This window comes from Gallinula chloropus, assembly GCF_964237585.1.
Source record: "Gallinula chloropus genome assembly, chromosome: 15".
In the NCBI taxonomy this organism is placed as follows: domain Eukaryota; kingdom Metazoa; phylum Chordata; class Aves; order Gruiformes; family Rallidae; genus Gallinula; species Gallinula chloropus.
This window is the reverse complement of record NC_140100.1, coordinates 17,868,920-17,881,136: the sequence shown is the minus strand read 5'-3', so window position 1 is coordinate 17,881,136 and position 12,217 is coordinate 17,868,920. Positions and strand designations below refer to the sequence as shown.

At 50.5% G+C, this 12,217-nt stretch overlaps 1 protein-coding gene across 1 annotated transcript; it reads right to left on the bottom strand.

The window, feature by feature from the left end:
- Positions 1 to 4,610: 4,610 nt before the first annotated feature.
- Positions 4,611 to 9,281, bottom strand: LOC311197481 (zinc finger protein 541-like; the record flags this gene model as incomplete). The annotated part of the gene is made up of 9 exons (XM_084271245.1): positions 4,611 to 4,707; positions 5,454 to 5,521; positions 5,817 to 5,957; positions 6,183 to 6,271; positions 6,512 to 6,587; positions 7,252 to 7,355; positions 7,599 to 7,741; positions 7,909 to 7,963; positions 9,170 to 9,281. The coding sequence occupies 9 exons, from the start codon at positions 9,279 to 9,281 to the stop codon at positions 4,611 to 4,613; spliced, it is 885 nt and encodes a 294-aa protein (XP_084127371.1).
- Positions 9,282 to 12,217: the final 2,936 nt, after the last annotated feature.

The window sequence follows — 12,217 nt, the reverse complement described above, 5'->3', positions numbered from 1 at the left end:
CTCAACACTATTTCTAGCTGTCTTCTGATAGTTGATGTGCAATGAATCCAGTGGTTGTACCTAAGTACAACCTATACTACTACATCTACAGTTGTACTACAGAAGGAGGGAAGAATGTCCTGATAGCCAAGTATTCCTTACAACCCTGCTGCTTTAGAGCTTGGCTAGGAGGACTCAGAAGAATTGCATTTGCCAGCTGAATGCATGGAAGGAGGTGCTGAAGAGCTTTTTTCAAAGATGATCATTCGATCTAAACCATTTTTAACAGAGAGAAGTTCACTGGATGAGGGTCAGCTTTCCTGAGCCCAAACCCAGTGTGTTTTCTGTCAGTGCCCTCTGTGTGTTCAAGGTGTGAATGAGACTTTGTGTTCCAGAGACAATCAGTGTCTGTAACTGGCTGGGTTGGGGTTTTTTTGCCTTTGATTGGTCCAGTTTGTACCTGAGGAATCTACTTCAGGATGGCAAATCTATAGATGCTTCTCTGGTGTCCTGAAGCAGAGCAGTCCTATCTGTAAGATTCCAAACTGTCACTGCAGAAGTCAGTGCCGTTGGGTGGAAGGGGAACTGAAACACAGAATCACAGCTTGTCTTTTCTCAAAGCAGCCCAAGGCCAACCCACGGCAGCCGGTAACTTCGGCTCCCCATTTTACAAGGCCTTGCTTTAGCACTGTTGCTGAGAGCTGGACTTCTCCCAGGACCTGAGATGTGGCCAACTTTGGCCTGGTCACAGCCCCTGGATCTGTAGGAGGCAGTGAAAGCCCAGGAAAGTTCTTAACATCTGATGGCTCCAAAATGTCCCATGTTGAAGTTTGGTTTGGAAACTGAAGTGTTTGGCAATCCACAGCTTCTTGTTTTCTGGACAGAGCTTTTTCCACTTGGGTGTTTTGGCTGTAGTAACCGTAGGAGAAGAGCACATCTTTGGGGGAGTGGAATGACATTCAGGGAGGTGTCTTTGAGCATGTTTTGGGTTGGCATGGCAGGTTTTTGCTAGCGGGGCTGCTACAGTGGTGGTTTCTGGGAAAAGATGCCAGCAGCTTCCCCACAGCGGCAGTGACCCCTGATGGGGCTCCTCTGGGTTCGGGCAGAGGATAGGTGAGCGCAGGCAGCAAGAGAGTCCCCGTTTGCTTTGGAGCCAGTAAGCCTGACCTGAAGGTGATGTGACCTCCCCAAGGCTGGACACCGTGTTGCTATTGGAGCTGTGTGGGGGAGCGTTTGTCCCCTGGGCTCAGCCGTGGCAGTGTTGTGCTGCATGTGTGCAGCTGCTGCTGCTGCTCTGGAGGCCCACGTTAGCTCCAAGGCCTGTGGGAGGTTCTGAACCAGACTGAAGATGTGCTTTTGTCCCTTTTATGTAGTTCACACCCAAACTGGGGGTCACATCATAGAGTCCTAGAGGGCTTTAGGTTGGAAGGGACCTTTCCAGGTCATCTAGTGCAACCCCCTGCAGTGAGCAGGGAGCCCACCAGATCGGGTTGCTCAGAGCTTTATCGAGCCTGACCTCCAATGCCTCCCGGGCTGGGGCCTCCACCACCTCTCTGGGCAACCTGTGACAGTGACTCACCACTACGAATTAGGAAGAGCTTCTTTGTACTGTTCGATTTAACCTGCCCTGCTCTAGTTTCGACCACTGTTCCTTGTCCCATCACTCCAGGCCCTTGCAAACAGTCCCTGCCAGGTGTCCTATAGGCCCCTTCAGGGACTGGAAGGCTGCTCTAAAGGCTACCCTGAGCCTTATCCTCTCCAGGCCAAACAAGCCCAACTCTCTCAGGCCATCTTTGTAGGATGGGGTGCTGCAGACTTGTGATCATCCACGCAGCCTCCTCTGGACCCGCTCCAAGAGGTCCATGTCACTGTTCTCCTCGGGACTCCAGAGCTGGAGGCAGTACTGCAGGTGGGGTCTCAGCCAAGCAGAGCAGAGGGGAAGAAGCCCCTCTCTCGACCTGCTGGACACACTTCTTTTGGTGGAAGCCAGGATGCAATTGGTCTCCTGGCCTGCAAAGTGAAGCCTTTGGAAGCTGTGGAGGTGCCGTAAGTCCTGCTGTTCCTAATGGCACTTTGTAGCGTGTGAGTGTCACAGGCTGTTACATGGCACTTTATAGCCTATGAGGGTCACAAGAGGGGAGAAAGCCAGCAGTGAGATAACTGTCTCAGCTAACTCCAGCTGGACTTTCTGAAGCCATGAATGCTTTGAGAGCTTTAGAGCAGAGTCGGCACAATCCCAAGTCCTTAAAACCCCCACCGTTGAGCCCAAAGACAGTGAAGCTCCATGTGAAACTGCCGGCTTAGTCCGTAGATCCTGTTCTTTTGCCCTTGTGTCCCATGGGGTCGTTTTTGCAGAGGCTCCTTCTGTCCACCTGTCTTGCAGTTTGAGGTGTTGACTGGCCACTGGCCATGCCCCAGCAGAATGCTGAACCACTGGGCTGCCTCACTGGGACAAGAGGACGTGGAATTAAAAAACACAACAGTAAATCCAACAAGGGTTATAAAATTTGTTTTCTTATTCAATTTAATTTATCATAATAAATAATATCAATAATATAATTAATATGCTATAAATATTAACATTCATAATATCAAAATTATTTTATTATTCAAAAGAATTTATTTTCTAAGACGATTAAAGAATCAATTTGTTTCCTTTAAGGAGAGGAAACCCCAACCTCCTCCCCGCCGCAACTAACAGGTTTCAGTACTCTGAGCTTCTGTCCTGGGCAGAGTCCGGCTCCCCAAGCAGCCATCAGAGCTGAGCTGAGTTAGCCTGGGCTCTTTGCCACAGCACCTGGCAGTCCTGCCCCATCCAAGGGGACAGCTCCAGGACAACAACAGACCTCGCTCATCTCAGAGCCCAGCTCGGGGCTGGAAGGGCTGGGGCAGCAGCAGAGCACAGGACCCCTAATCCTGAGGTGGGGAGTTGGAGCCCCGAGCTGCGCACTGAGATGAGGACTGTTGCTGTCCGGGCGCTGCGCCCAAGCGCCTCTCTCCTCTTTCCAACGAGCCCCTTGGCTGGGGCAGGGGTGCCCCATGAAGCTGCACTCGTATGTGCCTGTATGTTTGTTGCCTTTACCTGTTGCCACACATCCACCTGATCACTTGTCCTGTCGTTACGAGATGTTCCATTGTTCAGACAGACTTGTTTGAGGGCAGCAGTTAATGTCACTTGCACTTTTTATTCTGGCACCTCATAGTTTCTCTGTCAATCTGAATTGACTAAATCTAAATCTGGGGGAAAGGATACAACAGTTCTCATCAGTCCGTGGAATTTCTCACATCACAACATTGTGATTGCTGTGATTGATCTGTATGACACTATAGATTTCATGGAATATTTAGATACCTTGTAGATCACGATTCAAAGGTCGATTGAAACAAGTTGCCAGGAGGTTTCAACTGGTTTCTATCAGTCCAAATTCTCTCACAGATTTACACAGCAGTCATTGCTCAGGCAACATTATGAAATGCTCTTCAGAAACACTGACTCAATTGTGATTTTGAGATTTTGGGGCACAACTAGTGCATTACAGGGAGTATTCTAAGTTTCCAAAGTTTCAGTTGTGCTTGTTTGATTACACATATTTGCTGGGTTGATCCCTTTAGATACAAATCAGAAAGCTGCTCTTCCAGTTTAAAAAAATCCAGAAACAGGAAAATGCAAAAAGGAAAGAGAAGCTGGCTGCTTCTCCCAGAAGCCCCCCACCCCGCAGCCACCCCTCCTCCACTGCAACACAGCCATGTCCAACTTCAGTCTGGGCACTCAGCTGCAGCCGGAATTCCTCTGCTGGGAGTCTGCAAAGTGCCATGCTGAAGGCTCTGCTTCTCTACAAAGCTTCCTCCCCCAGGTCTTTCTTCTGCTTTCTTCTGGCTTCTTACAGGAATTCCAGTGTGGAGCTGCCACATCCCACTGCTGGTGCAGGACAGGCAACAGCCCCTGTGGTTCTGGCTCCGCAGCTTTCCCCCGCCCTCCACCCAGTAAAGCTTCCAGCTCTCCTAGCCGCGCTCCCGGCTTCCAGCCACGAATATTTCGGCCAAGCAAAGACTAAAACACAGCCCAGAAAACCTCGTGGCAACACCACCACCACCGCTCATTATCCCTCCTCTAACAAAGCACATTCTGTTCCCTAAAGCAATCGAGCCCTCGGTTGTCCCTCCCCAGCGCAGGGCTGTTGAGGGAAACACAGGCCAGGCGGTGCGATAATCCATTGTGGGATGCGGCGCTTTGTGTCCCACCAGACGCCGACCCCGACCGCGCCGGCGAAACCGCAGAGCAAAGACGTTGACGTTTCTCCAACCCAGGGGCATGTCCCGCGGGATGAACGGGCAGCGGAACAAAAGTGTTCCCATTCCTTATTGGGAATCTTGAGCTCGGGATTTAGGGATTCCATACGGATTCATCGGCAACACGCGCGCGAGGGGGGCAGCGCTCCCTGTTTCGCGCCCCAGGCCGTTAAATACAGGAATTGCTCAGCGATCGCCCCCTTTTCCCAACCCCCAACGGGGCAACAAGCCAGGGCCGAGGGCGTCCGATTTCCCATCCAAGCAGAGGCCGAGCGCTCCTTTAAAAAATAGAACCAGACAGGCAAGAGATTTTATTCATAAAAACTGCTAATTTCGGCCAGCTACACGGGCAATTTGATCTTCAAGAGAGGGTCCATCTCCTCTAGCAGGTCAAACTTTTTCTCGTCTGCCTCCTCCTCTTTTCTGTTGTCAAACACTCTGCAAGGCAGAAAACCAATGGGGATTTCTATATGGAGTTCCTTTAAATCACTTTTTTCCCCCACTAGCCCCGCTAAACACAGCTTCATTCTTGCTGCTCCAGGGGCCTCCTGGCCAGCACAACGCCACTTTGGCCATAAATCAGCCAGTCTCCCCAGCCACAGGGGTGTTGGTGGTTCAACCAGCAAGATTTTTGGGTGGAAAACAACCAAAAAAGCCCTGGGGTAACTTTAATCCCGCTCCCTCCTCCGCCCCCGTGACAGCTTTCAGAGTTTAAATCCCTTTCAGCCCAAACCCGGCAGGTTTCTCCAAGGACAACAGCTACCTTTCGTGCTCCTCCCATGGAAATGGGTCCCGATGGGGTGGGACTTCAGCCGGGGTCGGTGCAGCACTTGGGTGGATGGAGAGCACTTCTGTGCTGCTGGGAACCTCTGGATTACTCTTTGGCTTTTTGACTTTGTTTCCCTTCGAGGGAAGGCGGCGGCGCTTCTTTGGGTTGCAGCCAGCCTGTAAAATCAGAGAGGCTTTAGCAAATGTTCCCTGCTCTGCAGAGAGCTGGACAGTTACGTAAAAAGCCAAAAGAATCCCAAAAAGAGCTTTAAATTCCCCCCTAAACTTCCTAAAAATGATAAAAATCCACCTTGGAGGCAACGAGGCTGCGCAAAAATGTAGAGCCCAGCCCCAGTCTGCCCAGGTGAGCTTCTCCGAATGCTAAAGAGCCGAAACACCCCGCTTTAAAAACCCACCCCCAGGACGGGGCGCAAACTGGGACCACGTTGTTGGCATTTCCATACGCAGAGCGATGTTTCCCTCCCTGGTAGGATTGCCGAGTGTTGAAATGGACCCGGTTCTCACCACAAAGGAACAAGCTTTGCAAACCCAACCTCCCGTTTGCCGGCCACGGGAGGTTCCGGTGATCCTTGCGGAGAGCAGGGGAAGCAGCAGCTCCTTTTACAGAGTGCCAGGAATTTCTCATGCCCCCCCCCCACCCCGAAAGTCGCAAGCAACGCCAATGGCTTTTATCAGCCACCAGAAACTCTCCCGGCAGCTCCCGCTGCCCCTCTCAGGGCGGTTTTCGCACGGAGAGGCATCTTGCACGGTTTTCCTACCTCTTCTTCAGGGTTTTCCACCTCGCCCTTGGGTCTTTTGGTATTTTCTCTCCTGACTTGAGGCTGTCTGCGGCCAAATTTGACTTTTTTCTTCCAGGTATAATAATATTCGACGCACTGCGCCACGGTCTTGGTCTGGACCTGTTGGGAGAGAAACATCGCGCGTTTCTAACCGGCCGTCAGCACGATGGGTCGTTAATGCTGTTTGTATCTCCGGGGTTTCACTACCAGAGATGTTCAATATCCCCGTGCGGTCACACATCGGGGCAAATCATCTTGGTTTCAAAGAACAGGGCGGGTGACAGACAGCAAAAGGTACGACTTCCCGGGTTAAAAGCCTCAGCCGCCCCACCCTGATGTCTTTACCTTCTTCTGAATCAGGTGAAAGTCCTTCCTGTGCTGGCAGAAAGCCTCTCTGAACAGCTGCTCCTCGACAGGGCTCCAAGAATCCGACCCTGGGAATTGAGTGAGGAGAAGCTGCCGAGGTTTGTTATTTGCCTGGCGAGGCGGCCTTTGTTCCCGTGTGAAAAGAAAAACCCCAGCAAGCCAAACCCCACGTCAAGGGGTGAGAACCAAAGCGTTTCCACCCCTCCCCAGGGGAACGGCAACAGCTTTGTAAAACCAAATCCTCGCCAGCCAGAGGTAGAAAGGGGAGGCACCGGCTACACCGGCGAAGGAACGGGCTCCCCGCTTACCTGTGTAATGATAATCAGCCAGTGGATGGGATCCGGACTTCTGAGGCATCCCGAAAAGCAGCATGTCCAGAGCATCCTGCAGGGTTTGATATTGAAAAACACCCAAAGAGAGGAGATGTTGGATTCCCCCCTCGGGAGGGGGAAAAGGGGCAAAACTTTCCATTTTGATGCCTTCGACTCGGCCCACCTGTCGCAGTTCTGTGTGGCTGGGTTCTAATGGAGAAGGGGGGCTGCAGGGGGGGGCTACTGCAAGAAGCAGCTACAAGCCAGAAGCAGCAGATAAGAAGGAAGACGACTTGGGAGGAACGGACTGAAAACCCCCATTCTCCCATTCCCTGCCCCTCCCTGTGCCATGATGGGGTGGGAAAAGGGAGTGAAATTATGACTAAAGTCTGCTAAGAAGGGAGGGGTGGGGGGAAGGTGCTTTAAGATCCGGCCGCACTTCTCATTACCCGACTCTGCTGTCACTGGGGGTGCAGTGTAGTTGTAAGAAACTAGATCTCTTTCCTTTATTCTGCACTGAGTCCATTTTGCCCATGACACTAATCGCAGAGTGATCCCTCTCTGTCTTTACCACGAATCCTGAGCTCTCAGTATATATTTTCTCCCCTTTCCAGCTGAAAAAGGATCCCCTCTCGCCCCCGTGCCCCAGAAGAAGACTCTTCTGTGCAGCTTCCCTGGGGCTAACAAAGCCTGAGCCAGCCCGTTAACTACATACAGGTGAAGATATTGTTCCTTACCATGACGTTGCCCTGCGCTTCGTGCAGGCAGTGCAACGCTTGCTCCTGGTTCATCGGGCCCCCCGGCATGGCACTGGAGCAGGCCACCTTGAGCAGTTGGGTTACTGCAAACGCAATGAAAAACAAGGGAAAGTCAAGTTTCTGCCCAAGGGAAGAGGAAAAAACTCCATGGGAGACAAGAGGGAGGGGGAGGAACAGGTTCCACCAAGAACCAAGCGAGATCCCCTTCCCTTAACGCCTGCAGAGGAGGTGAAGGAAAAGCGGGGAAGCTGCGGTGGGGAGGCCGACCCATCAGAACTGGGGAAGCCGTGGGGACGGGTGAGGAAGAAAAGCATTAAAGGAAAAACCTCTGTCCTGCGTTTCGGGGTTCGACTCGATGTCTCCCCACGGCTTCCACACCAACGTCGCACCATGGTCGTCGTTGTCTGCCTGCGACCTGTCGTGCAGCTCTGGCAGCTCTGCTTGAAACTGGCTGCCAACCTTGATGTGCCTGAAGTTGAGGAGGAAAAGAGGAGGTGAGGAAGACAAGCTGGGAATGGCGATGGCACAAAGAGCGGCAATTCCCTTCTGGCCGGTGCAGGGCATTCCCCGAGCCCCGAGCCACGGTCCCCTCATCGCCCCCTTCTCTTAATTCCGATTGCCACGGCGAGGACTCACGGCTCCACACTGATGTCTTCCTCCAGAGAAGATCCAAGGTCCCCCTCCATTCTGCCTGGAAAAAGAAAACACCCGCTCAAGATAGAAACCGCTTTGCCGAGATCGTCCTCCAGCCTCACTTCTCCCTCCCTTGCTGCAAATCACTGAGCTTGTCCCGGAATCCCCCAAATTTCAGGGAAATTGCTGGGTCTTTGTCTCCCCTCCACTCGGAATATGGGCACCGGGACATCATTTCACAGCACAGCTCAGAAATCAGCCGTGGGGATGGAGCAGGGGCTGCAAAAACCAGCAGCGAAGCAAAACCCCGGAACAGTGTTCGCACACAAGACCATAATCTTTTAATTGAGGGGGGGTGTTTCAAGCTTTTCTGGGGCCCATATTTGTAGGCACAGCTCCCCAACTCGGCTGCAATCTCCCAAAAATTACAGCTGACAAACCAGTGGGAGGAAGTGGGGAGCAAAAAAATTATCCACAAACTCTTCTTGGGCACAAGAGCTTCCTTTGAGGTTCTCCTTATCCAGGATCACCTGGGGGAAGGATTCCAAAAGACAACCCCCTCAAAGTCAGAGGCGCCTGAAAACCCCCAGTGGCATCGGATCATTAGCTGCCCCTCAAAACTCATGCGGAGAGGGAGGTGTGGGGTGCAGTTAGGGGCTCTGCAGGGATTTTGTAGTCAGGGAGAGCTGAAAGGAATAAAAGTAACCCAAAAAACTGTGGAGTCGCCATGAAATTCATTAAACTGCCTGGTAAAATCGCAGTCATTCCCTCAGGCTCTAACACCACAATCTATCCCACACGGCGCAGCTGCCGTGAGTCGAACTCCCACCACCCGCGGTGTTCCCCGCAGCCCAGGGGGGTTAAACAGGGCACGTATTTCCCAAGACAGCACCAGGGCGGACCCTGGACCCGTTACCAAACCCCGTAACACAGTGGACCGTTGTGGCGGCCTAACCTGAGCGCAGTTCAGGGGGTTCCAGCCGCCCGAGCTCTCTGCTGATGGCCAAGGTGGTGAGAATTGACCACGGCGATGTCGCTACCCAGAGAGTTTTTGCCAAGCCACGAACCCACTGCAGAGCTGGAGGCACCACTCACCTCCTTCCCTCCACCTGCGTCTGTTACTGGTACAGGACCGGTATCACCAGGGGCAACGCTGTGACGTCATCGTCTCCCAGCATGCCAAGCACAGGGGAGAAGGTTCCACCTGTACTTCTCCCTTTTACCTGCCGGTTCTCCTTCCCTCGTGGCAAACGCCATCACTTACCACGAACACGCCGACAGTTCTCGGGCCCCGTCTCAGTATAAAGCTGCTGGGCACAGATTTTAGGGAGAAAGCCACTTCGGGAGCCACTGCCATCAGCAGGAGTGGCACCCATCCTACTCCTAAGCCAAAAGCCGGGACTGGGGGACAGAGGGTTCAGCCCAGGAATGTAGTTCAGTTTTCTAAGCTTTGGTTTCAGAGCTTCTCTTGGACATTTACCATGTTTGCAAGCAAAAGCTGGTACAACTGAGAAATGACATAGGGCACAGTTAGCACTGTTCCCTGAGCTATATAGCAAGGAACCCCAAGGTCTGAGAGGCTGCTCGCGTGATACTGGGAAATCTTTCACCACAGCAACATATTTCATTCATCGCACCTTTGGTTTGAGAGTTACTGCAGGACATTTAGCATGTTTGCAAGCAGAAGCTGCTACAGCCCAGACATGGCATCGTGCAACTACAGCACTGTTCCCTGAGCTATACAGCAAAGAATCCCAAGGTCTGAGGGGCTGCTCCGTGATAGAGTGGGAGCTATCAGTATAGGAATGTATTTCAGTCTTGGCACCTTTTGGGTTGTCTTTGTTCCCCGTCTCTCTGCCCCTGGGGGTGCAGATGTGTCTCCAGGCTGTGGTGACACGGGTGCTGGAGCCAGTGCTGTGTGGCCGTGCTGGGGAGCTGTCACCCAGCGGCTGCAGCTGGCTCTGCACTGGTTGTTCCGTGCTCTCGGCTGAGAGCTGGTGCTGTCTGTGTGACGCGTGGGAACAGCTCCCTTGGGGTGAGCAAAAGGGGGGCCACTGGCCACCCCCCAGCAGAATGCTGAACCACTGGGCTGCCTCACTGGGACAAGAGGACGTGGAATTAAAAAACAGTAGTTTTTAATTAAGTCTAATTAGTAGTAGTAAATCCAACAAGGGTTATAAAATTTGTTTTCTTATTCAATTTTATTTATTATAATAAATATAAACATTGTAATTACTATAATTAATACAATAAATAAATAATTTAATTAAGAATATCCAAAATACTATTTTATTCTAGTATCACAATAGTATATATTACCACAATAGTAAATCCAACAAGGATTATAAAATTTTGTTTTCTTATTTAATTTTATTTATTATAATATATACAAATAATATCATTATTATAACTAGTATATTATAATTATCAATATCAAAAATTTAATTGTATTCTAGTGCCACAATAGTATATATTACCACAATAGTAAATCCCACAACTATTTTATTTTCTTATTCAATTTTATTTATTAATAGAAATATTATTATTAATATAATTAATATGCTATAAATATTATCATTTGTAATATCCAAAATATTATTTTATTATTCAAAATCATTTATTTTCTAAGACAATCTAAGAATTAATTTGTTTCCTTTAAAGGGGAGGAAACCCCCACACCACCGCAACTAACAGGTTTCAGTACTCTGAGCTTCTGTCCTGGGCAGAGTCCGGCTCCCCAAGCAGCCATCAGAGCTGAGCTGAGTTAGCCTGGGCTCTTTGCCACAGCACCTGGCAGTCCTGCCCCATCCAAGGGGACAGCTCCAGGACAACAACAGACCTCGCTCATCTCAGAGCCCAGCTCGGGGCTGGAAGGGCTGGGGCAGCAGCAGAGCACAGGACCCCTAATCCTGAGGTGGGGAGTTGGAGCCCCGAGCTGCGCACTGAGACGAGGACTGTTGCTGTCCGGGCGCTGCGCCCAAGTGCCTCTCTCCTCTCTCCAACGAGCCCCTTGGCTGGGGCAGGGGTGCCCCATGAAGCTGCACTCGTATGTGCCTGTATGTTTGTTGCCTTTACCTGTTGCCACACATCCACCTGATCACTTGTCCTGTCGTTACGAGATGTTCCATTGTTCAGACAGACTTGTTTGAGGGCAGCAGTTAATGTCACTTGCACTTTTTATTCTGGCACCTCATAGTTTCCCTGTCAGTCAGAATTGACTAAATCTGGGGGAAAGGAAACAACAGTTCTCATCAGTCCGTGGAATTTCTCACATCACAACATTGTGATTGCTGTGATTGATCTGTATGACACTATAGATTTCATGGAATATTTAGATACCTTGTAGATCACGATTCAAAGGTCGATTGAAACAAGTTGCCAGGAGGTTTCAATTGGTTTCTCTCAGTCCAAATTCTCTCACAGATTTACACAGCAGTCATTGCTCAGGCAACATTATGAAATGCTCTTCAGAAATATTGACTCAATTGTGATTTTGAGATTTTGGGGCACAACTAGTGCATTACAGGGAGTATTCTAAGTTTCCAAAGTTTCAGTTGTGCTTGTTTGATTACACATATTTGCTGGGTTGATCCCTTTAGATACAAATCAGAAAGCTGCTCTTCCAGTTTAAAAATATCCAGAAACAGGAAAATGCAGAAAGGAAAGAGAAGCTGGCTGCTTCTCCCAGAAGCCCCCCACCCCGCAGCCACCCCTCCTCCACTGCAACAGAGCCATGTCCAACTTCAGTCTGGGCACTCAGCTGCAGCAGGAATTCCTCTGCTGGGAGTCTGCAAAGTGCCATGCTGAAGGCTCTGCTTCTCTACAAAGCTTCCTCCCCCAGGCCTTTCTTCTGCTACACTAAATGACTTATTCGTAGCTGTGTGTCGGGCATGTGACCAGTCAATCCAGGCTGCCTGGTTTGTTCAGGGCTCTTGCTCCGGTCTAGCTGCAGGTATTAACTTTGCATCCCAATTCCCCCCATTCCTGGAGCCAACTTAAAGCATTCCTCTATTTCCCAGGGATCTTTCAAGATATTTCCCAGGTTTCACTCGTTTGTTTTGGGGTTTCTTCCATAAAAATAGATGGGAGATTGAAGTGCAAGTAATTTCTTTATATTACTTTCTGCAAGTTCTCTGCTGTACATATACCTTGGTTTGGGTGAGCAGACTTGGTGTGGAGTGAAAGTTGGATGAGCTGACTGTTAGAAATGCCAAAGGTCCTAAGAAAGGACTGGCAGCAGATGTACTAGTGAAGCAGTAATTTATGATACATTCTTGCAGGAGCGGGTGTCTTAGTGAAGTAGGCACACCTG